The sequence below is a fragment of the Hesperophylax consimilis genome, chromosome 15 (assembly GCF_061612785.1).
Source record: "Hesperophylax consimilis isolate HC1 chromosome 15, BYU_Hcon_1.0, whole genome shotgun sequence".
NCBI classification, from domain to species: domain Eukaryota; kingdom Metazoa; phylum Arthropoda; class Insecta; order Trichoptera; family Limnephilidae; genus Hesperophylax; species Hesperophylax consimilis.
In genome coordinates, this window is record NC_142850.1 from 24,053,244 (window position 1) to 24,077,961 (window position 24,718).

General features: G+C 37.5%; 1 protein-coding gene across 6 annotated transcripts in view; it reads right to left on the reverse strand.

Annotated features, from left to right (window-relative positions):
* osa (trithorax group protein osa) overlaps nt 1–24,718 on the reverse strand; it is a 241,730-nt gene that overhangs the window by 7,968 nt on the left and 209,044 nt on the right. For 3 of the 6 annotated variants that reach the window (XM_089640376.1, XM_089640373.1, XM_089640378.1), the window contains 11 exons: nt 24,452–24,581; nt 16,220–16,447; nt 14,686–15,090; nt 11,995–12,146; nt 10,191–10,232; nt 9,105–9,305; nt 5,922–6,138; nt 4,857–4,979; nt 3,388–3,477; nt 2,557–2,659; nt 1,348–1,600 (listed from right to left, as the gene is read on the reverse strand). In XM_089640376.1, coding sequence (XP_089496502.1) covers nt 1,348–1,600; nt 2,557–2,659; nt 3,388–3,477; nt 4,857–4,979; nt 5,922–6,138; nt 9,105–9,305; nt 10,191–10,232; nt 11,995–12,146; nt 14,686–15,090; nt 16,220–16,447; nt 24,452–24,581 — 1,944 coding nt within the window. The remainder of the gene's footprint in view (nt 1–1,347; nt 1,601–2,556; nt 2,660–3,387; nt 3,478–4,856; nt 4,980–5,921; nt 6,139–9,104; nt 9,306–10,190; nt 10,233–11,994; nt 12,147–14,685; nt 15,091–16,219; nt 16,448–24,451; nt 24,582–24,718) is intronic. The other 3 variants (XM_089640374.1, XM_089640375.1, XM_089640377.1) reach the window with 3 other exon arrangements.

A 24,718-nucleotide genomic window follows, 5' to 3' on the forward strand; every position in this document is an offset into this window, starting at 1 on the left:
CTTCAAAATCTGGTGAAATTGTGATAGCATTATCATTGAATAAATTTGTAGAACGCATAGCCACCTACTTATTAGGGTGATGTTTCTCAATGTACAATGCAACAGTTTACCATGCTTTCAGCATTTCTCCTATTGCGCTAGAAAATTGTTACTCTGCTACTTCCACCTCCTCCACTAACAAACGCTCCTCCATAACTTCTTGCTGTGAAACACAATGTAACTCCTTAAGCTCTTCGGTGGTCATCTTTTGACTGTAGTCTTCAAAAGACACAGGTCCTGTTCCAAAATCACGTTCGACAACGCTTTCTGGCCAAAGCTTCTTCCGAGCGGAAGTGAGGATCCTCTTGATAACCTCTTCCCACCCCTTGTCAATCATCTTTAGACAAGCAACAATGTGTGAAAGTGATCTTTACAAAACACTCCGAGGGTGAGACTTGTCCCTTCAGTCACGTCAAAACAACGCTCTAAGGACGGGTTGTTTCGGAGAATCTGAACAATTCATCAAATTTCAACGTTCATTTACAAGTTCTGTGAAAGATTTTTTCAAGTTCTGTTTTTATTTCAGTTTTGACGAGCAACTAGCCTACAATGATATAAAAACAGAACTTGAATAAGTCTTTCACAGAACCCGAAAATGAACGTTGAAATTTGATGAATTGTTCAAATTCTCCGAAACAACCCGTCCTAAGAGTGTTTTAGTTTAGAGTTTCTTCAAGTTAGAAATAACCTGCTGGTCCATAGGCTAGAGTAATGGAGTGGTGTTGCATCTATCATAGCAGCTATCTTCTTAATTTTGGCCTTGATTTTGAGGATAGTGCAAATCGTTGATGTAGACCGATTGAATATACTCGCTAGGTCAGCCACGGTAACACCTCGTTCTCGCTTTTCAATGATTTTACATTTCATTTCTTCAGTTACTTTTATTCTCTTTATGGCTGTCTTCTTTTGGCCTTTTCTTCAGGGACAGTTTTGCAAAGGTTATTAAACTGTGCACAAAATAATTAAAAATAATGTCTGAACACAAGTTTGGAAAAATGTGTGATCACGTGCGACACTAATGTGCTAGCGGAACGAGTGCTAACTAGAGACTGACGCACTGGTGCAGAAGTCCCGGCTCACAAGTAAATGAAGTGAAGATGGGACTTGCCCTTTCTGCGTCACTCGTTATACGAAATGTCGCTCGTTAAGGGAGCATTTTTTTCGCAATCTGTTTTGCTCGTTATGCGAATTACTTGTTATGGGAGTTGCTTGCTATGAGAGGTTCCACTGTAATTTAAATTTATGTATATACTCATTCCTACACAATAATATGTAATTGTTTGTTCAATGTTGATAGTTGTTACTGACCTCGTGTTGCTGTTGTGGACTTCTGTAGTAGTCTTGAGGAGGATTCGCCCCCCCTTGCGTGGGCGGGGGCGGCGTGGGGGACTGAGGGGGCACAGGGGGCGCCTGGCCCGGGGGACCTGGGGAGGGCGCAGGAGGCCCCCCAGGGGGAGGCGGGTAGCCCCGGGTGCCCCCGGCACTGCCTGCTCCACCTGGTGAGCCCCCGTAGCCAGCACCGTAGCGGGAGTAGGGATCGCCTCCTGCAGCCGGGTAGCCCCTGGAGACAACAATACCAAATTAAAACCATAAAACTGAAATGCTGATTTAAAGATTAACTTGTCGAATTCCACCTCACGCTTAATGTGCAAAAAATTTATAAATAGCACATGGTTGTTTTCTATGGACATATGTCATTTTTGGGGATGCTGTGTGGAGGGTCTTTTTAAGGGTAAGGAAGGAAAAAGGTATGAGGGGTGGGTAGGAATCTGGGGTCAATGTGTCCAGGAGTGACGTATGAATCCATCCCTCCCACTGCTGTGCAAGGCGATGGGTCAAGAGAGTCAAAAGGTCTACCTCAACCAGTCTTTCCCGATCGGTAGGTGGGCAAATACATCCGCCGCCAAGACCAAGAGAAACCTCACCCCATGAACCCGAGAACCCCTGCTAAGTCACCAAACATAGCGAATACAAAAATTGTTCCCAGGGCGGCGGTACCCATACCCGCCTCCCAAATTGAGCTGAGCCTTAAATAGTTGTTTCAATTAGTAATTAAGTCGAAATCAAGTGTTGTTGAATTTTATTTAAAATGCGTGAGGCAGAATTCGAAAACCTTACCAATTTTAAATTATGGCAAAGTATGGTTTGAAACAATGCATCAAAAAAGTAAATTATTAACATTATGATAAATAAATGATGGCAGCAAAGCTAGATTTACCGATAAGCTAAGCTCGTAGGTCTCAGTTTAAAATACAATAAACACATCAAACAGAAAGAGAGGTTACTGCTCGGTCGCAAGAGCACAGTTGCTATAATTGCACTTTTAGGTCCAAGTGAAGTAAATTTTCCATGGGATGGCAGTACAACTACTGTACTACATATATGTAAAATAGTATTCCACTAAAAAAGGCTTTAATAAGAATGTTGAATCTTTTACAAATTTGATTGCAAGAATTTCACTGTGTTGGGGGGTTGAATTTGAATGTGTTTGTGTAAGTTTGTTTGTTTGTTTGTTACCTTCCATCTTGTTCGGGTCCGTAGGGGGGATAGACTGGTCTGTTGGCAGGATATGCCGAGCCGTACTGGTCGTAACCATAGCCCTGCTGCCCGGGATAGACTCCTGGAATAAACATTGCATTCAGATAAGTCCCTCGGAGTCGCACAAACCCATCCATCATGTCAGATATTCTCATTAATTAATATCATGCAAATCTATCAGTATTTTTTCAGCATGCATTGAAAATAATTTCTGCAAAATGATGAGCATCAAATATAAAAATAAAAATTAGAATTTATGTATAATGTCTTTGTAAAAATTTCAGACAATACCGCCGTGTTAATAATAGTTATAGTTAATGTTAATGTACAGAGCAAGTAACTAAAAATAATTTAATATGTTATGTTTACTAGAAACATAACTAATCAAGGTGGGAGATTATCAAAATAATACTATTTATATGATAAAATATCAATCTTTGGTAGTGATGTGAAAAAGCTTACAAATGAATGAAATGAATATGTATGTACAAGGTGAAATAGACGCAGACGTTCCATTACATTACTGGACAGTTGGACAGGTGAAAGGAAAATGAATCTATTTGGTTTTAAAAGCTAACATCAACTTAGCTTCTGTACCTAAAATACAGCTAGATACCAGGTGAATGTATGATACATCAAACAAATGGATTAGTCAAGTTACAATATTAGTATAAGTATGTACTCTACTGTACAATGATGGCAAGCATATTGATAAGATATTGTAAGGCTGTTTGATGGGTCCAGGGAGAGGTGTTTGGTTGGTTGTATGATGACTATGACAAGATGAAGGAAGGATTGATTGAGCACTACCTGGACCCGGCTGGTGGTTCCGCCTGGGCTGCGGATCTTCAAATGGGTTGGAGGCGGCCATGTTGTCCCCGGCAGGGCCCCCACCGCCCCCTACGCACACATGCACACACGCACATCAACACGCGTCCACACACCCACACCCACATCCACCCCGAGCATGCACCCCTACTGCGCTCAGCTGGCTCCGTGGACCAGTGTCCACAGAGCCAGGCTCAGTTTGGCACAATATTCTGCTATATCAATGCCCGCAACAGCTGTCTTGTATGTATCACTCATCGCCATCATCATTGCTGGTTTCATCATCATCACAATGCCAATATTTTAAATAACTTCAAAATGAATTCATTCTTGCATTCAGAAAATACTAGTGGAATCATAGTAGAATAGTAAAGTTGTTACCAAATGCGTACATATTCTAAATAACTTCAAAATGACTTCATTCTTGCATTCGGAAAAATACTAGTGGAATCATAGTAGGATAGTATAGTATAGTAAAGTTGTTACATATTAGTTTGGCACTACACAGACACGCTGCATTCTTCCACACGTACTGCAGTATCAGTATCAGTAAAACTACAAATGGAATGGGTAAGACAGAGGTAATTCAGTGTATTTACACAAGAGAGAGAGAGAGAGAGAGAGAGAGCGGCAGGGCAGCATCCCCGTGTCGGAGGTATATGATCATGCGTACATTAGTAGAGGTCTATCCATCGAGAGCAAACACAACCACACAAGCATTGGTATAGCAGCCAACTAGGCATAAGGGTGCATGGGATGTGGCTGCTCCTCAGTACGGTAGTGTTAGTTACACAAGGTGCTGTTTGTAGACAGGGTTAGCCAGCTTTTAGTTACAGATTAACACATACACGTTATTTTACAACAGAGAGGAACAGACTAACCGCCGCTTAAATCTAACTGAACATTTGTGGTCAAACAAAACCTACGACTATTCAAGCTTTTGATGTTGATATCTAAGATTTAAAAAGCAATGTGGAAATAGGCAACCAAATGTTCAAGGGGTCATCGGATGGAGAGGCAAGAGATCAATAATACAACAAACTATTAGTTTACTAGTTTAACTTTCCATCCATTTGGTTGTCTATTACATAAATTATAGTCATTGATGTAAAGTGCAAAGAAACATGATAAAACTATGAGGAACTTATGCCGAGAAGTCAGGTTCTTCTTTTGGATAAGTGGAAAAATAACAACTAAATATGTGAACAGCCAAAGTGAAAACTGGCCTATGTATGAGACATTGACAAGGTGACGGTGACATGCAAGGTATTTCGCCTGCCCTGCCCTGCCCTGCCCTGCCCACCAAATTCACAAGACACTGCTTCAAGATTTCATTGGAGGAATTTATTCAATATTTGCAATCAGTTCCATGTGAGGCAAGTATTTTGGCTGGGTTCGCGGTATGGATATGGATGTTGGTTAGTGTGCTTGGATACAGTAGAAGTGCGTACCTTGCTGGGCCTGCGCCGCTGGGGGGTAGGCCGAGTAGGAGGGGCCGTAGCCCTCGCAGGGGGGCCCACCCGGGGGAGGAGGGCCCCCGCCACCCGGAAACGAGTCCTGCGAATTGGATGAACCTGGGAACATGACACTCGTTGCTATTACAATTACACTCACACACAATAACAGCTTTCAAACTAGAATGTAAATCAAGATATTATTATTATTATTATTTAGGATATTGCGCACTATGCAATTGAGGATATTTTATATCACTTTAGTTTTAACAAGGTCTTGACTTGACACTTCTATTTCATTTCTATTTTCTTATGTTTTCCCTGCTTGTCTCTGCTTTTATATACCATCCTTTACTCTTGCATTGTACATTGTCCCAAATCTCGTGTCGCTTTGTAATAAATATATTGGACGTAAGTCCGTTAATAAATAAATATATAATTACATTGAAAACCAGAATAGGAGAAAAGAATACAATCACAACTCAGTGTATATTAATATTACCAAAGAAGAATGAGACTCCAAACAGTTGGGTACCATTTGGACTCTGTGATATTCACATAAAAAGATATTGAAAAAACCTTTCTTGTTAGGCTATAGGTAATTTTTGTTCAGATTATTAAAAACATAATGAATTATCAAATATATCTTACATATTTTTTTATGGTGGTAACAAAACATAAGAGAAAAAAATGATGATAAATAATAATGTTTATCTAGTTAGATAAAAGGGGCTCGCCGTGATTTTCAAGTACATATTAATTTATTTTACAGAACAACGATGGTATTTTTTATTCGCAAAAATATAAGAAATTCAAAGTTATGTTTTAGCTGCCTGGAGATTAAAAGAAGGTATGACTATAGAAATATATAATAAGACATAACAACAAAAGCATGTACATATTCACAATATTACAAAATGAAAATATTCTATATTGGGGCACCGAATACAACATCACTTTTTTATAAGACAAACATTCCCGGGTTACGAATAACCTGACACATGGAAAATGTTGCTTGTGCAATGGTGGAGGACTTGAGTAGGTGTATGCGAGAGATCTGACCTGGACTGGGCACGCTGTTGTTCTTGCTGGCCTTCTTCTTGGTGGTGGCCTCCACCTGGTTAATGATGGGCTGCGGGTCGATGCCGCCACGGTCAAAGTGGCACTCGTAAGCCAGCAGGTTCTTGGTGTAGTGCTTGCGCAGCGTGTAGGCCGCACTCGAAGACGCGCCGATGCCCAGCAACCCCGCTATGTCTTTCCACGTCTTGTTCTTCGTCACCTACGAATGTGGACACCAAACTTGATATACGATTCGCTGAGAAGCATGAAGGAGGTTTTGCTTACGTATGTTTGAGCACTGCACAGTACGGAGTTGATTTAACCAAATTATTTCGCGTTTTGTAATTCACTGCACAAAAAGAATGGAAATGAATCTGTTTTAAAGTTAAAGAAACTTTTGTGAATGCGTTGATTGAAATAAATTCAATAAATAGTGGTATATTATCCAACCATTTCAACGAATCAAATCTCTGTACTCCACCGCACGCTTGACGGGAAACTGAAAATGCCCGACATGTTAAAGCAAAACCTTCCTAGCATTACCACACTTTACATACATTTTGATAGCGTGTTCCCACATTGCAGGAAATAATTTGATGTGAGTTTTATCTACAGATTACGGGCAGTGTGCTTGTGTGAGCCTCGTACGGCACACATATCAGCTATAGGACAGTGATAGTATTCAACACTCAAGTGCCGAGATATACTTGCCACCTTTATATCTCCAAATTACAAGATAGATATAGATATATTATATTATATCCATTCCTACTAAGCGAGACAGACTTCTATTCATATTTTATATTTATGCACAAAACATTTGGTATTTTGATATCTTTTAAAACATGTATCTTGTGTAAATTTATGATTATAAAATCTAATACTTAAATCAAAAATATATCTGAAAGATGCCGCTTGATGGACATTGTTTTAAATATTTTCTTTTAGAAAAATGATCTATTCATTCTAAATAACAAAACAGGAATAATTAGTGCGGTAATGCCGTATAAAGAAAATTTATAATAATATTTATATATACATCACCTTGTTATCTGCAAAATCAACGCATATTGAATCCTACCTTATTGAATGAATGGTAAGTTTTTAAAATAGGCAAGGGAAATTCATTATGCGTTGACCCATTAGTACTACAAAGCTAACATAGATGGGAATTTAAGATGCAGTCTTAAATTCCTGTACACAATACTTCTATTTTCTAGATTAAGCTCTAAGTCATGCTAATGCATTCTTGTGAAACTAGTTGGATAGCAATCAACTTATATATAGTTAGCATATTATCATTTCAAACAGTGGAAGCATACAAATACGTTGGTTACGTATTTTGGGAGAAATCAACTATTGTATTAACAGCAATATTTTGTATTCTAATCACAGAGAAGCTAAATATATATATTTTTAAAACAGGACTTTAAAATAAACAATCATAAAAACTTTTTAAATAATCACCAGTACCAGTATAAATTTTGATTACTTTTTATTGAAGTAAAGCCACATAGAATTTATTTTAGTGAGACGAGAAGAGTGGAAATATTGTAATTGAAGTGAATATTTCAGTGCCTTTATACAGTCAGTGCAACAGATGGCTTGAAATTTTATAACATCCATTTTAATAACATATTACTTGAAAACTAATTATTTATTTATTTTTTAGCTTGATAAAGGAAGTATACAAGTTCTCTATTATTTATTAGTATTAGTACAATCACCAAAGATATAGTATAGGTAAGTTAAGTAATTCATTACCTGATAAATTATATTTATGTGTGTAAAATATATTTGGAACAAGCAGTCTTTGAAGAAAATCAATCAGTATCGCCATTCACTTACTTCTAAAACTAAGAGAAAATGTACATTTTCAGAGCGCTAACGTCAATTCGGATACTGATTGAAATTTTATAATTTTTGGTAATGGACAAAGCATCATAACGAGTCCTCATGCAAACTTAATTAAGTTGAATTCATCACAAAGGAAAAGTATGTCTCATTAGATTCGACTTCGGCATGTTGACTCCTAATCCATCAGATTATAGATATATTGCAAAATTAAATAAAAATCAAGGGAACAATGTTACGTCGGCTATAGTATTTACAATGTAATTTATCCATTACTCTATGATAATTTTTAGAATTGATTATGTATAAAAATAAAATATATATATGTACTAAGTGCAAAGTTTCTATGTTGGTACCCAGGTGGAATATCTAGGACTAAACAAATGCATTCAGGTTTGCTATTCTACTTACTCAGTGTCTGTTGGTTGTTTGTTTGTTTGTTTGTTTGTTTGTTTGATAGTGAGATGGTAAAGAGTACTCCGCGGGATGCGGGCAACGGGTCTAGAGGTCTAGTGATGTTATCATTTAGCAATGGGCCCCCCCTCGAGCGAGCTAGTGCTTCAAATAGTACCTTGATTTTTGTTTAATTTTGACAGCTAATACATTTGTAGTATGTTTGTTACAGTGCCAATAGTATTACAATTCATTGTCTCACGGAAGAGTTGTTTGAACAGCTAAGGACATTAGTAGTACTGAAGCAAGCAGGGGAGCATTACTGAATATTATTTCTAAACACAAACGTCGTCTGTTATAATAATATGCAAGTAATGATCCTCTACATACGCTAGATCATATTAATAGCATTTTTCCATATTCCTTCGTGTGAGGAGCGCATTTTGCAAGATACTATGTACAAGATCGTAGCGCGTACGCAGCGATTTGCCAATTAAATTAAACAATCAATATATTTTCAACACCATGTTTTTAACACCAATTTTCCACATTATCACCAATTTTGAGAGTAAACCATATTTATCATATAAGCACCTTGTAAGATATTAATTTATTGAAGAGATTGTGATACTTTCACTAAAATATTAAGTTGTAGTATAAAGTTTCTGTAAAAGATCAAGATTGGTTATTTAGCACTTCTCTACAGAAGTTATTTTAACCAAAGCAAATATATTACTTCTTACCATTAAGAAAGAGGAGGGTGAAAAGACTCTCGTCAAGCAGGTAAACAGCTTGTACAAATCTATAATATGGGTGTATAAAATGCTATAATAAACACAACTTTGGTTTTTCTCAGTTGGCAGTGAATTAAGTGTGGTGTTGCTTGATTGCAAAGTGCGCCCCTCTCGTGTTAAGTCATGCCCCGCTCCCCGACAGCACCTTGCATACCTCCACGAAGCCCCCACGCTCGCGCACGTGCAGGTAGAGGCGGTACAGGTCCAGCGGCTGCTTGCTGATGGTGGGGCAGGCGGCGATGGGAGTGCGCCGCTCCTCCATGAATGCCAGCAAGCGCTCCACCCAGCCGCGCCGGTCGGGACATTTGTCCATCTCGTACAACTTTCCCAGCGAATCCGACTTCTGCTGCAGACCACAACACAGACAACACATTAATGTACAACACATTGCACAGCAAAATATCAAATAAACATTTAACTTTTACGGTCTATTTTAAAAGGAATCTATCTCGTAACTTCATGTGTCACATACACAAAATACATGTACGGGGATAGTTGCTGATAGATCACATATGCGACAACCACGTAGATAATGAAAAAATCTTAGGGCCGAAAATTATCATTGTGATTGAATTTAGAAGTATTATGCCGTGTTGCGCTTCCTCCCCTTTTAGCCAACATTTCAGACAGCCTTTCAGTGTCCTTCGTGGTGAAGCGTGTGTTTATAAGTGTGGAAGTGACATAACGTTGGCTAAAGTAGGAGGAAGCGTAACATGACACAAATCATTTTACATTTACAGCATGATGCACTACCAGCAAGCACATCTGTGTGGACACACTGGGTAAATAAAAAATCTAAATGTTTGCCGTATTTCTTATTTGAAAACCCTGGCAGAGAAAATTTTCTCAGGGTTTGGAGAATATGTAACAAAAAACCTAAAAAAGAATATAAATAAATGAGTACATAAAGATAGGTATAAACAAGTAAAAAAAATAATATAAAGTTAAAATATTGCTCTAGAATTCCTTTTCTTTTTACACTCCAAGGTTATGAATAACCTGGACAATATTTTAAAATCTCATATCATTCATCTGATTTATTTTTATTAAGTCTGTGACCAAATGTTTTCAAAATATCGGACAAAAACAAAAACATTGGGTCTCGGCCACAACATTTTTTGTTTTCTATCAGTCATGAAAACTATAAAAAGTACAAACTATGTTAGCAGGGTAGCCAGAGTGTTGGTTATGGTTAAAATCAAGATCTAAAGTATTAAACAATTGAACAAACCTTGGTCCTATAGTTCTCTTGTGGTACATGACTATTAAATACCTGAAAAGCAAAAACAAAATCAAAACATGTATTGAAGAAAGTACAAAAATAATGTAAATGAACCATCAATCCATAACCTCTTTTCCATACGGAGCAAACATGGAAAAAACGGCACTCAATGCAATATTAAGATAAGACATTTCAAAATCTTTTAAATTCTCCAGTTCAAGCAATATTTTCCCGATTTCCAAGGCAAATTTTCGAAAGACAAATTATCCTAATCAAAACCAACAGAATGACTTTTGTCAAATAACTGTTTGAATAAAGAGTACGAAAATAATCTAATGCTAGTTTTTAATATGGATAGGTACTTATTCCCATACATTTAGTTTAAATATACCTAAGAGTATGTTGGTACTTTTCAAGGCAAGGAACAATTTTTTTCTTTCAATACTGGCAACACAGCAAAACATTCTTTTGTTTTTGAAAATATTTAGAATCAACAAATTTTCTTCACTTTGTGATATTGTCTTTTATAAAGCAATTTTTTTTTTAAAGTGAGGCCCCACAAATATTGGAATATTTGCAGAGAGGACTATACTATACATATAATCAAATCTTTATCGCACAATTGAAATTTATCTACAAAAAGACATTTACAGCAGTGAAGGAATATTATTCTAAGGGCGGCTTGCACCATAAGTTAAATTTGATTTAAATATAATTTTAAACACATTATTTGATTTAAGTCGACTAGGCGTCTTGCACCACAAAATTTAAGTCGTTAAATGCGTTTAAAGAACTGTCAAAGTTAAATACCCAAAAGCGGCTGTTTAACCGAGTTAAACGTGTTTAGCCCTACTCATAAAGCAATACTGTCAAAAAAATTTTAGGTTATCTCTTCGATTTATGATTGTGGTTAAAATCTATCTCATTTTAATTTGTATTCACAATGAACATTTGGGATTTGTATTCTGACGATCATGAAGAAATTATATTATAGAAATTATAAATAACTTAAATAAATTATAATATAGTCAGAAAAGTAAACACAAGAACAATTTTATTTGAAACACTCAGTGCCAAGAAGTTTCAAAGAAGATTTCGTCTCAGTAAAGAAATGACATCATTATTAGTGCAAGAAATTGAACCTCAGTTAAAATTCAACACCAATAAAAACATCAGCGAGGTGCTCGTCACCTGGAGCTAACACTCCTTATCGAGGAGTTCTTTGCAAGGTTGTAAACTTCTCATCATACCTACAGCATTCTTATAATACTTTAAAACAATATAATATGTAAAAGAAATAAAATAAAATAAAACAAAATTACTCGGATAATTGTTTTATTTTTAATTCCAACAACAGAAGCTCTTTTTGTCTTATTTCATCATTATGTCTATTTGCTTTAACTTTTTCTTCATAAAATAAATGAAAACACTTTTAAACCACACACACAATCACAAAATATTTTGACACTTCAAGTAAAATGAAACATCGTAGCTGTTTTATTTACGCGTTTAATGGCGGTAACCACGCGGTAACTGTTTTACCGACGCGTTAATGACGTTTAACTAAAATCGCCACCGAACTGCGTGGTGCAGGACGCAACTAAACGCATTTAAGTTAAATGTATTTAGGGTCTTAAATGCGTTTAGTTAAATATAATTTAAGATAAAATTTGCGATAGTTGGTGCAAGCCGCCCTAAGTATGTTATTTATTTAATGCCAAGAATGTGTATGGAATTAGAGCCAGAATCTGTAGTTAATTATTAAACACCGATAGTTGGGAATTGCTGTAATAATGGTCATTTTGTTACTTACTGGACTAGACGGTGTTCGAGGCCACGCAGAGGGGCTGGGCTCGTAGTCTTCGTGAGCCCCGGCATGTGAGGCTGCACCAGGAGACGGGGCGCCCCCAGGGCCCCCGCGGCCGCCCGATCTGCCGCCACCACTACTGCCCTCTTCACCTGACGCTGCAAAGAAAGGGGCGGGTTAGTTGAATTTAATTAATTTATTTTATTATGCTTCTGCACGAGGCTGTCCATATACGTGATCCACGAAGTTTTACTAAAGCTTTACTAAAAAAAAAAAGCTTTACTTTGTTTTACTAAACATTGTATCAATACGTGCTGCATTATGAGATAGATTGGGTCGAAACTGCCAGAGTTGTAAAGGTTAAAAGGCAAAAGTGATTATGACAATTTGTGGCTGTGTACACATGAAACTTTGCAATGATAGAAAACACAAATAGTTTGACGGCTTGTACGGACAGTCATTTTGAATCCAAAACTTCAAATAATGTTACTTTAACATGAATCTCACCATATTGGAGTTGTGTTGTAACCACATCGGGTTTATTTAGGAATGAAAGTACTTTTGAACGAATTTTTATAGTTTTAGAAATGTGTGTACGCTTAATATCGAAAACGTGCTGTGAAAACCGTGCTAGTTGTAAGCCATGTACATCTGGTGACCTTTTGGGTCCATAGGAAAATGGATAGAGTATGGATTGTATGGAAAAGATCTGCAAGTATACGACCACTACTGATCACCATCTTCACAATACATATTTGACTCTTTGTACAAGTATACCTCGACCCAATACGGGAGAAACAGACTGCTTACTCTGCAGATATAATGATCAGCTTCATTCGGATAGCCCACATAACAAATGAGAGCCATTCCCAATAAGGAAATAAATAACTAGTAATTCCAGTGAACATTGTAGACCTTGCGTCAAAAAAGTATGTTTCTAATTTTCTCGAATTTAATTAATCAAAACCAAAATTTTCTCTGAAATTATGAGATATGTAAGTAGGTACTTAAGTATCTACCTATTTAAATTATAAACCATAAATACTTAACCCCTCCGACTTTTCGCGAACTTGAACCTAAAATGTCTTTATCGAAATGTCAATTTCACGAAAACGTTGTGTTATTACCGCCTCACAATCAAAGCTCTATAAATGAAACATTACTGAACGGAGCCGAATAGTAAAAACTGTTTTAGAAAGGTTACAAAATAGGCTTTCAAATTGTTGTATCATAAATAAATATTAACATTTGTAAATATTTAAATTTAGAATGGAAACATGAAAAAATTGAAAAAATGACTCACCTGTAATGTTTTATGTAAAAACGATACTAAAATCACGGATAATGTAAAAAAAAAACACTTATTTCATCGTACAAATGTACAATAAACAATTCTGTCACTTCACTTTTTGACCATTTCATACAAAATATATTTTTAAAAAAATAATTAAACTTGCGAGGCGGGTCGGCACGTCAAACGGCTTTCTTGGCGTCGTTTTACGATTTGGCGGGTAAAATTTGCTTCCACTGAGTAGGTCTTTTTACGGGTTTCTATGGATAACTTTGAATAGAGATGTGAAGCTTCATTCAATACGAATATTCTACTTTTTGTTTTAGGGATGTCACTAGAAGAATAACGGAGTTATGACGATTTTTGTGGAAACACACGCGTTGACGTGTAAACACGCTTATTGTACTTGACTGCTATCGTTATTTTATCGTGTATATCTGCTTACGTTGCTGACCGGTTAAGGTAACTTTTTTTTTTCAAATAAGGAATTAACAATTTGTCCGAAATCTCAATGACAATTCTTTTTTCTATCTTTCTTAGGGTTGGTAGGCACATTATTGATTATGATTTGACAGCCTGTAGTATAAGAACTGCAATCATGTGAACTCTGGCGAGATAAAAGGTAGTATCCAATAAGGCCACCATCTTGAACCAGAATGCAACAAACAAATTTACAGACAGACGAAATGCCAAATGGTCGACTAAAACATGAATTTGAAAAAATTGTTGAATTGTATATTGTTTGATATTATTTGATATTTTAATATGAAAAGGTTAAAAATTGGGAGGAGCTTAGAGCCCGTATGGATGCACGCGCCTGAAACTGGACTTTGCTATTACATTACGCTCAGTCAATAAAGCCGTCAAAAGGGCAAAATGAGGTGTGTAATCATTTTTGACTGTAATAATATATTCAAACATTTTCATTAATGTTCAACTATTACTTGCTACTAGTCCGGATGAAGCTATTGAATTTTTTTTTTTTTGCGTTAATTTATTCATAAAAATTAAAATTATTACAGTTTATTGTTTTCTACAGCCACCATACTAGGCACATGCCCATATTATGGTAGCCATATTTCTTTAGATTACAATGTTAAGATGTTAGGATATACAGAAATAAGAGATAAAAAAAGATATAAAAATAAGAAGAAAACATATGAATATAATGGAATAAAACGGCAGTTAATTTAATTTAATGACACAAGACATTCTTTGCAATAGTTCCTTCCCTTTCTTTACCAGTAGCCAATTCTGAATATTTTTATACAAAGAAGTTTAGTTTCCGATTTTCTGGTATCTATATTGAGTGAATTGAATATCTTGGGAGCAAAATAGGAAAATTGTCACTGGGCAAATGCTGTTTTAATTTATTTATATTTTTTTAACAAATGAACTTAATGTACCTGCTGAAGCGTTTGACAGCGTACTCTGTTGCGATCCATCATCCAGGGGTGCCCCGTCAGGTCCTGTGGTCACGAGCGCTGTGGCCGGGGGCCCGTTATCCTGCTGCGGCGGCTCCCCGGGGGGCCCCATGACGTGCGGCTGGGGCGGTGGGGGACCCATCCTTTGCTGCAGGTGCTGCTTGAGGTAGTGGGGGGGCGGGGGCGGTGCGCGCGCGCCCCACGTGGCCCCTGGTCCGGGATAGACTCCGGGGCCAGGTCCTGGGTAGGGCTGCTGTTGAGCGGGCGGGCCAGGGGGGCCTCCCGGCGCAGGCGGCCGGCCTGGTGCGCCGTATTGACCTGCTCCAGCTCCTGCACCACCGTACCCCGCATTCGGGTTAGGGTATGGAGGTCGGGGAGAATAGTTTCCTGGAGACAATCGATGGTTCAGATTAATGATTACTGCTTAAAAAATAATTGTTTTACAAGGGGCTTTAACCCTTTGTACTCTAAATTATTTTTATATGTTATACCAGATACTCCATAGAGAGTGTTATGTAAAAATATGAGGAAAAATTACTATATTTTTAGAATATTAGAAAAAAATATTTTTTGGTAAGGCAGTAAATCAAATGATATAGTTATGTTAAGAAATATATATTTATTATCATATAAGATTGTTAATAAAAGAAAAATTTGCAAATTCTTATCTTTATAATTTTTTAACGTGTGGTATTTTAGAAAGCAGTCTCCCAAATGCATACGTGGCTTGTTAGGAGACGTGTCACAGTACTCACTGGTTTCCCGTCTGCCACATTTTACTGCCCTTTTCGAGCTGACCACAGTCCCATTTGGGACCTTTTCTTAAAATATGGAGTTTTCCATTGAGCCTGGTCTCTGATGGAGTGATAATATTTACTGGCCAGTAAAAAATATTCAAATTATTATTATGTATGAAAAACAGGGCAAAAATCACAACCAATCGTAAGTGGGTACTGTATACAATTGAATAGAATGTGAATACCTCCTGTAAAAGGACCCTTTTATTTTTTTAAACAATAAAATGTATACCCATTATATAGCGGAGTTGTTAGAATGTTTCTTATGTTGCCGTGGCGGCGACAACAGAGTACAAAGAGTTGAGAGAGAGAGAAAGAGAGTACATGTGTGTAATGTGTACAGGAAGGTGGTCTTAATACAGGAACATTGTACAAACATGACTGAAAGATATTCATGATGAATTTGAATGTTCATGGAATAGAGAAGAACTGGTTAGCAGCAGAGTGGTGTATTCAGCAAGGGTTCAATCCTCTGCTTGCTCAGTACTCCATCATTACACAATCAGTATTTTCGGCTTCTAATGATGGATACCGCCGCCCCTCAAACCATTCATTGGATGGCACCTGTACCATAGGTCACCCCAAGTGGTTCCACTACGAGTGGTGACTAAGCAGGGATGCCAGGGTTCATGACTTTATTTACTTTATATAGCAAAGAGGCAAACAAATATTGCGAAATGGTGCTTGACTATCTGATACAAGATCAAGTTGTTTGTCACCTTGAGGGTATTGATGCTGCGGCGGCGGGTAGGGCTGGTGGTGCGGCGGCATCTTGTAGGCGCCCGGAGGCGGGTAGGGACCCTGCTGCTGAGGAGGCCCCGGGGCGCCCAGGGCGGGGGGCTGCGTCAGGGGCCCCGGGGCGGGGGCGGCCCTGACGCCCGCGCCTCCGCCCCCCTCCGACTGGCTACTGCTGGACGGCCGCGGAGGCATCGGAATGTTTTGTTGCCCTAAAAAAAATATAAACATGTGTCAAATATTGAAATACAACAGAACCCCAGTTACTGGTGGCTCGGTCACGTACTACCTAAATGCATTTAATAAATGACCAATTGATTCATGAAAATTTACTATTCTTGGCAGTACAAATGAAGATCTGCAGAGTCCGCCCAAAACAAAGTGATAAAACACCCCTCTAGGGTGTTAACCCTTGTTATTTTCTTTACTAAAAATCAGTCTTATCTCACCATATATTGATTCTATCGACATGGGAATGGTTTCATTTGATTCAGCACGAATGAAAACATTATTTATTTATTTATATATACGTCTAAAAAGGTTTTTACATAGAAGTGATACATGATGCAGTGTACATAGGAGAATATCTGTATTATACAGGAGATACTGACAGTAAACAGATGTAATCCATTGTAAAGAAGGCACAAAATACACAATTGTAAAATTGTGATTACAAGTATAATGAGAAAATATTAAGAAATAATTTGAAAAAAAAAAAAAACTGAATAAAAAAAAAAACTAAATAAGAAGCAATATTAGTAAAACGTAAGAGTAACATAAAGTAATAAAGTAATAAAGAAATTACAACAACACTGCATATAAGACAAATCATTAAAACTAATCAGAGATGTGCAAAATGGGTACCCAAAACCATTTGAAATGCAAAATGGAAACGGGTCAAAACTTTTCCATTTGGAAATGCAAAATGGTTTTTAGAAAAGCATTTCAAATGCAAAATGCAAAATACCTATTTTGAAAATGCATTGAAAATGCAAAATGGTTTCTCAGGTCAAACAATTAAAATAATTATAGAATTTTTAAACAATTTTGTCATTTAATAATGGACATCAATGTAGAACAAACATATCACATGATGGTAAATCCAAAAACACCACGACTACAGATTATGAAACCACAAAAAATTTGCGCGGGACTAATGTTGCCAACGTAAAAACATGGAAACTACTATCTAACATTTAATATTACAGCGTCATGGCCCCATGTTCAGATCATGCATCCTATTGGTCAGTGAGTTTGTCTGATAGTTGGTCGTGTACGTATTGCAGAAGAATGTTATATTTTGTCTTGTATTTCTAGTCAGCACATGGAGTTTAATAGCGGCAAGGATGGCAGGACTATCAATTAAGTTGTTAATGACTGTGTAACACAACCAGGTCTGAAATAATTCTTCTGTCAGACAATGTAATTAGATGCAATTGATTCATCAAACTGACATAATTAATGTGATCAATAGGAATTCTGAACTTAAAATTTACGTACTTAAGAAATTTGTGCTGAACTCTTTCTGTATTATTGGAGTGAACTTTATATAAAGGGGACCAAATAGGTGAATTATACTCCAATTGACTTCCGACTAATGAAATATAGAGGGTTCTCATACAATCTATGGACTTAAATCAGTTAAAGTTCTGCAAAGGAAGGCAAGCATCTTTAAAGCCTTATTAGTTATATAGTTGATGTGTGCAATGAATGACAAGTTTTCATCGAATATTACACCCAAGTCACGAATTTGTGACACTGGTATTAATTTAACATTATTTAATGTATATTCATGTAAGATATTATAACGAGTTTTGGAAAATCGTATTACTTGACATTTCTGAATGTTCAAAAATAAAGCATTTTGTTCACACCATTGATGAAGCTGTTCTAAGTTAGTCTGTAAAATTTGACAATCGTATACATTTCGTATTATTTTATATATTTTTAAGTCGTCAGCAAATAGCAGAACTTCTACATCATTAAATTGGTCAACAATGTCATTGATGAATAATAAGAAAAATATTGGGCCGAGGTGGGACCCTTGAGGAACCCCACTTGTGGCCTCGAATATATAAGATTGTACAGAATTAATCTTTACACTAAGCACCCTATGGCTAAGATAACTAACAATCCAATTCAATAATTTACCTTTGATGCCCAACAATCGAAGTTTATATATAAGTATGTGGTGTCGAACCTTATCAAAAGCTTTACTAAAGTCAGTATATATACTGTCCACTTGTTGTTTGAGACCCAGAGATTCAGATATGTAATTTTCATAAATCATTAAATTACTTAAGGTAGAGCGACCTGTGATGAAGCCATGTTGGTTAGGAATAATAATGTTGTTGATAGGTTTTACAATGATATCTAGGACTAATTTCTCAAAAACTTTGGGTAAAGCAGACATTATACAAATTGGTCTATAGTTTGATATATTGCTTTTATCGCCTTTTTATGAATAGGGGATAAATAACTCTTTTTCCACTGAGCTGGAAAAAACCCAGAACTTAAAGAATTGTTTATAAAGAGGATATATCAGACTACCAACACAGGTTTTGAAAAATATTGGAGGAATACCATCCGGTCCAGCAGATTTATTGCTATCTAATTATTTTATGGCTTTTTCTATAGATTCTTTTTTGATGAAACATTGGCTTAGATTTAATAACTCTTCCACTGAAATATCGGGAATCGTATTGACACGAATAATTATGAACGATACCCCACTCGACCTGGTTTGTAAACATGTATTTTTGATAAAATTCTCCTCCTCCCCCGCCCCTAAAAGGTGCTTAACCACTTTTTTGGGCGGACTCTGCAGCTCTTCATTTATACTGCCAAGGCGTGCAAGACAAAGTTTCATAAATGCACGAATTATGCCATTTATTTTATGCATTTTTGTACTATTTTACCTGTACTAAGAATCTACTCAGAATACCGAATTCTACTGGAAATAATGGGCGCCCCAAGCAACACTAGAATTAACTCCAGATGCTGTGCGAGGAGAGGCTGGGCCTACCTTGGACCCTGGAGGCGCCAAGTCGAGGCGATGGGTCCCCGACTAGTGCACAAATAAGTATATACACGTTTGCGGAGGTGGTATGTAGGTTCACACGGAAGAGGGTAGGAGGCTGGTCGGGGCGACCCTCCCACTCCCCAAAGGTTGGGGTGGATGATTACAAGGTATAACGGTCGGGGACTCATTCACAACTTACTACACTCCCTATTATTGTTCAAGCGTGTGCGACCGGAGAACAGCTGTTTACCTAATGTCAAACATAAACAAGCTCCAATGTGAGCTTATTTGAATAAGATACATTCGGTGACCTTGATAAATGCTAAACTAAATTTATCGCGGCCTTGCCAATGAAAAATGATTTTATTTACTTATTAACACGATGATTTCATCTGCTATCGGAGAAAACACGAATGTATAAGATATCGAGAAGAAACATAACCTATGCTATAATAGTTATGTGTAGGAAAATAAACCACGTACATTTACGTAATCTAGCATTTTTTCTGCAAAAAGTCGGTTCCAAATGAAGTCATTAAAATTAAAGTGTTGGAATGTCTAAAAATGACAATAAAAACAACTATAATTGCTGCAAGAAAACCACAATCGCAAATCGAAAGTGCGCGCTAGCCGTCCGTCGACGTGAATCAGACGTCCATTTATTTGGCGAAACATGTTTACTAGAAAACCAGGCTGAGGCCGCCGCACAAATCAAACGAGACCAGAGATAAATTACTAACAAAACAAAGTAATAATCCTTTTACCGTCACTGGCTAGATGATTCACTCTGTTGAAAATTAAAAAGCCATTTAGTTTTAGTCTAAGTTCTTCGCGTTTCGACACTAAAACATGATTTTAATAACATGCCAATAGTTAGATATTTATAGAATCTTGGCACTCGCGAATTACGTGTTGTTTTAGTTTGTATACATCAAAAAGCGAGGGCGGAGTGTTTATATAAACAAATACCTATTTATAACCTGTTATAAAATGGCGCATATTTAATTAGATCTATCTATTCTATTTGTAAATAAATAACAACCAGAATTAATGACATTGTTTGTGTATACAATTTTAATAATATTATTTTTAATGCTTTTTGTTTTACCGTCCTTTCATCATAGCAGCTTCCAATACCACAAATATTACTCCCGTAATAGTTAGGCAGTCGTGCAACGGGTCGGTAAAGAATAGACAAAAACCGGGCGCGGTATACCGAGAGCCCACCGATCAATATATTTGTATTGGAAAGTGCAAACGGGTCGGGGAGCAAGCGGGAACGATACGACGTACTTCCCGTATATAGCTATCTAGTGGTACCAGGTTTCAATGGGCGCTCTATCTGGGCGATATCTCGTAACGAACTTCTAACTATCATTTTTACCATTTACATTTATTGTAGTTAAGAATTATTTTTAAATATTCGTAAAATGTATTATTTAGACAAATTAATAATTTCGCAAAAAAATCCCACAACCTCTTAGTCACTTGGTGACTGACTTGATTCACTCAAGGTTAAGTACTCTGTAAGTATGAGGTGGAAAGTGCGAAAACAGAAGGCTGCATTGCCGACAGTTTACTGGGCTACAAGCTACAAAATTATTACTTGATATCTGTCGTGTGCAGAGACCATGCAGCATTCCAGCATCTTTAACAGCACTCAGTTTATGTCGATTCTTTACCGACCCGTGAGACGATGGCCTTAATAGGCATCGCGGCGATTGTTGACAGTGTTGCCAACTCAACAACTTCAAAATATGCTAGTGATGGAAAATATGCCAGAAATATGCTAAATTCCTTAAAAAAATGCCAAAAAAAGCCAACATAAATTTAACTTAGGACGGGTTGTTTCGGAGAATTTGAACAATTCATCAAATTTCAACGTTCATTTTCGGGTTCTGTGAAAGTCCTATTCAAGTTCTGTTATTATATCATTGTAGGCTAATTGCTTGACAAAACTAAAATAAAAACAGAACTTGAAAAAATCTTTCACAGAACTTGTAAATGAACGTTGAAATTTGATGAATTGTTCAAATTCTCCGAAACAACCCGTCCTTAGTATTTATTGAGAAATAGGAGTGATCGGAAAAATATGCCAGAAAAATGCTAAATTACTTTAAAAAAATGCCAAAAGAAAAGCTAACATAAATTTAACTTAGAAATAAAATCAGTGAAATAAAATATCAATATCTTCTTCTTCTTCATTGACAGCAGCTGATGTGGAAGGCTGAGAGACGGAGTCGTAACTTTCTTTGGTCCCAATGCAGCGTAGTACTTCGTCAGGAACAGTGTAAGAACAACAGCACTTTCCTGCTCTCTTTAGGCCAAATCTCACGTACAAAATGGCATTCAGGGTTCTCACCGCGCAACGATTTCGGAGTTTTGTTTTGACCAGACTCATTTGGCTAAATACACGTTCAATGTCCGCATTTGAATGCGGCAATGTTAAAATAGACATTGCAAACTGACATAAATCACCGAAGGGGTTATTATTAGCTGCATCTTTATATTGCATGACTTCATTCCAAAACTCTACAGTGGAAGTCAAGGATTCCCATTTAATGTGAACTATGTTTCTCCATTGAGACACCAGTTTTTCAATCGTAGGTTCATTTAGTAGGAACTCTTGGGCTATTTTTACAATGGATGGTTTTACTACTTTTAAAGTATCTTTATCGCCCGAAAAAGTGTTGTCCATAGTGCAAGTGAGGTGGGGAGACCGACAAAGTTATCGATATCATTTTTGTTAGTTAAAAAATTGGTTTTTATTATTTTCATGTTTCTGTAAAAATAAGCCAAATAAATATGCTATATGCTAAAAGCATAACAGTTATGCTAAACATCGAGTAATTATGCCAAAGTTAGCATATAATATGATAACTTGGCAACACTGATTGTTGAGTCCGTTCAGTCGAACCAAAACTACCTCAACCCAGGCCAGGACATTGATCAAATCGGCCTCTCGTAGAACTTATTTTATACAATTGTATTATAAGCATTAATATGGATTCCAAATTTTGATAGGACATGAAGCGAAAAATAGATTCCATTTCTGTACGTCCTATTTGGCCTCCAACGCTATAACACCGAACGACCGGAAACTATATAATCCAGTTTACGAGCAGTGCCCACCGATTATCGCTAGCGGAACACGTTTCGACGAGATATTAGTATGCAATAGCGCCTGTAATTATTGTTCATAAGGTTATGGTTATAAGCATTAGCCTTTCTACCTTATAAAACTACATACATATTTCAATAAAACGTGGCTTTTAAAATGTGGCTGTTGGATTACTAAATGTGAACTGTTCTCAACTGCATTTCATTTCCTAATAATGTTGTTGTTTTCACTTATCAACATTATCATATAATAACAAATCTATACTAGACACTGGACTATTTATATAAAACCGTCAAACGAATGATAAACCCCTTATTACTACCGTACATGTTATTATCGTGATAATGGCAAACAATACAAGACAATATATTATAATATAAGTGCACTGCCGATTGTGATAACGTAGTGGGCACCTATTAACTATGCAAAGAAAAAATAATCTGCAATAATAATCAGGTGCATTGGGGCCACTGACCCTGTATTATTATTATTACTTTGTGTGACATTGGAATATTGTTATTACGTCATAACAACATGCCGTAGACTGGTAACTGTAGACACAGGAAGTTAACATACTCGATCATAATAATATTAAATGCGTTATCGATAGGTATGTATTGTGGGCCGATATTAATCACGTGTATTATAAAAGTCGAGCATCAATTATTCTTTCTAGGAGAGGGGATCGGAAGGGGGTATTGTGTTTGTGGGTTTTTTAAATATCAATAGCTACTATACAAAAAAAATAATAATATCGAGTCCGGCGTCAAATAAAAAACTAGGTATTTGTAGCGTGACTTGGCTCCGTTAGAAGTAATCGGATCTTTGGTCGTGGAAAGTGAAACCACACCAACTAATTATTGTTAATATCGTGATCGCCGGGAGATTGATAAATAAACACAACCACTTTATGACATACCCCAGTTACTACACACTGCACAATTCTGAAAGTGAAATTTTTCACTGAAAAAACAATCGTATTGAAGTTGAAACATCTGTATGATTCTGCGTAAAAGTAAATTACAAATGGATCGGTAAATAGGAGGCTATTTTTTATCTCGTCTCCGACGGCGAATCAGTCTGTGAGATAAACACAAACAGTGTATATCCTGCAGATGGAATTTACTTTGCGGTCACATTGGCTAGTTAGTGATCAGTTCTGGGAAGCCAAGGTCTCCCTTCCCTCTAGCTCTAGGAGGAATGTCGTTTCCATTGCGGTGGTAACCGCATTGCACAAAGCACACCAACCACTCAACACTCAGTGGCTGACTTTTACAAATCCAACACTGGCGGACTTTGAATTCAAAGAATACAGAATATATTAGGACAGCATTTAAATTCGATGACCGGGTTTTTCTAACAACGTGAGACTTTTCATCATTCGTGGCACTGTTGACGTAGGCTGTACGTGTACGTACGTCATGTGAGTTTAGTTATGACACGGAGGGGGTCGCATTAGCAAACCGTCGGCATACAATCTCTCGGATCTCTCCCGGGGTTGAGAGGGAGGGTGGGTCCTCCCCACGGCCCACACTCGACCGACCGACAATCGGAAACCTCCCTCCGCAGCCCCCCTGGGGGATGGGGGGAGGGCCGCCGCCGATTTCCCATTCACACACAAAACCCGAGGAGGGGAAAATAAAAACTACCCTTTGAAAGGCGGGCTCCCCCCCTCCTGACACCCCTCGCCCACCGGTGGTTTTGCACACAGAAATATGGGTCAATGCCGGGGAATCCCGTCTGGTTTAACAGCATCCTAGACGCGTCTGTCGTGAGCCAGCCAACCAACCGGGAACATAAACTAGTCCCCCCCTTGTCCTGGGTAGCAAGCCAGCAAGCCAGCCAGTCAGCCTTCAACGTCCCAACTTTTCTTTAGACACCTACCTATTACCTACTCGTGTACCTATCCACGTACACACTAGACACTCCACGCAGTCGGAGAGGAGCCTGTCACGTGATTCTTCTATTCAACATGCACGTATATTAGTGTTTTGAGATTGGTTGAAGGTGAATATCGAGGTGTTGGTTGGTTATAAGGTGGGTGTGGGTGGTATAGTGTAGTGTAGTACTAACCGACAGCCGGTGACATGGACCTCGAGCCGGTGGAGCCTGTGGGGCTGGGGGAGGGCCTCAGGAGCCCCTCTCTGCTGCCCCCGCCTCCACCACCGCTACTGGAGTCATTACTATTCTGGCCCGTCAACTCCTGAAACAATACAATACACGCTAGATTAGTACAGGCACAGACACAGACAGACACCTTGGCGCCGCGATAACACATATCTCATTACTTCATTACACATCGACCTAATGCCGGTGTTATTTATAAAAATTAATGTCATC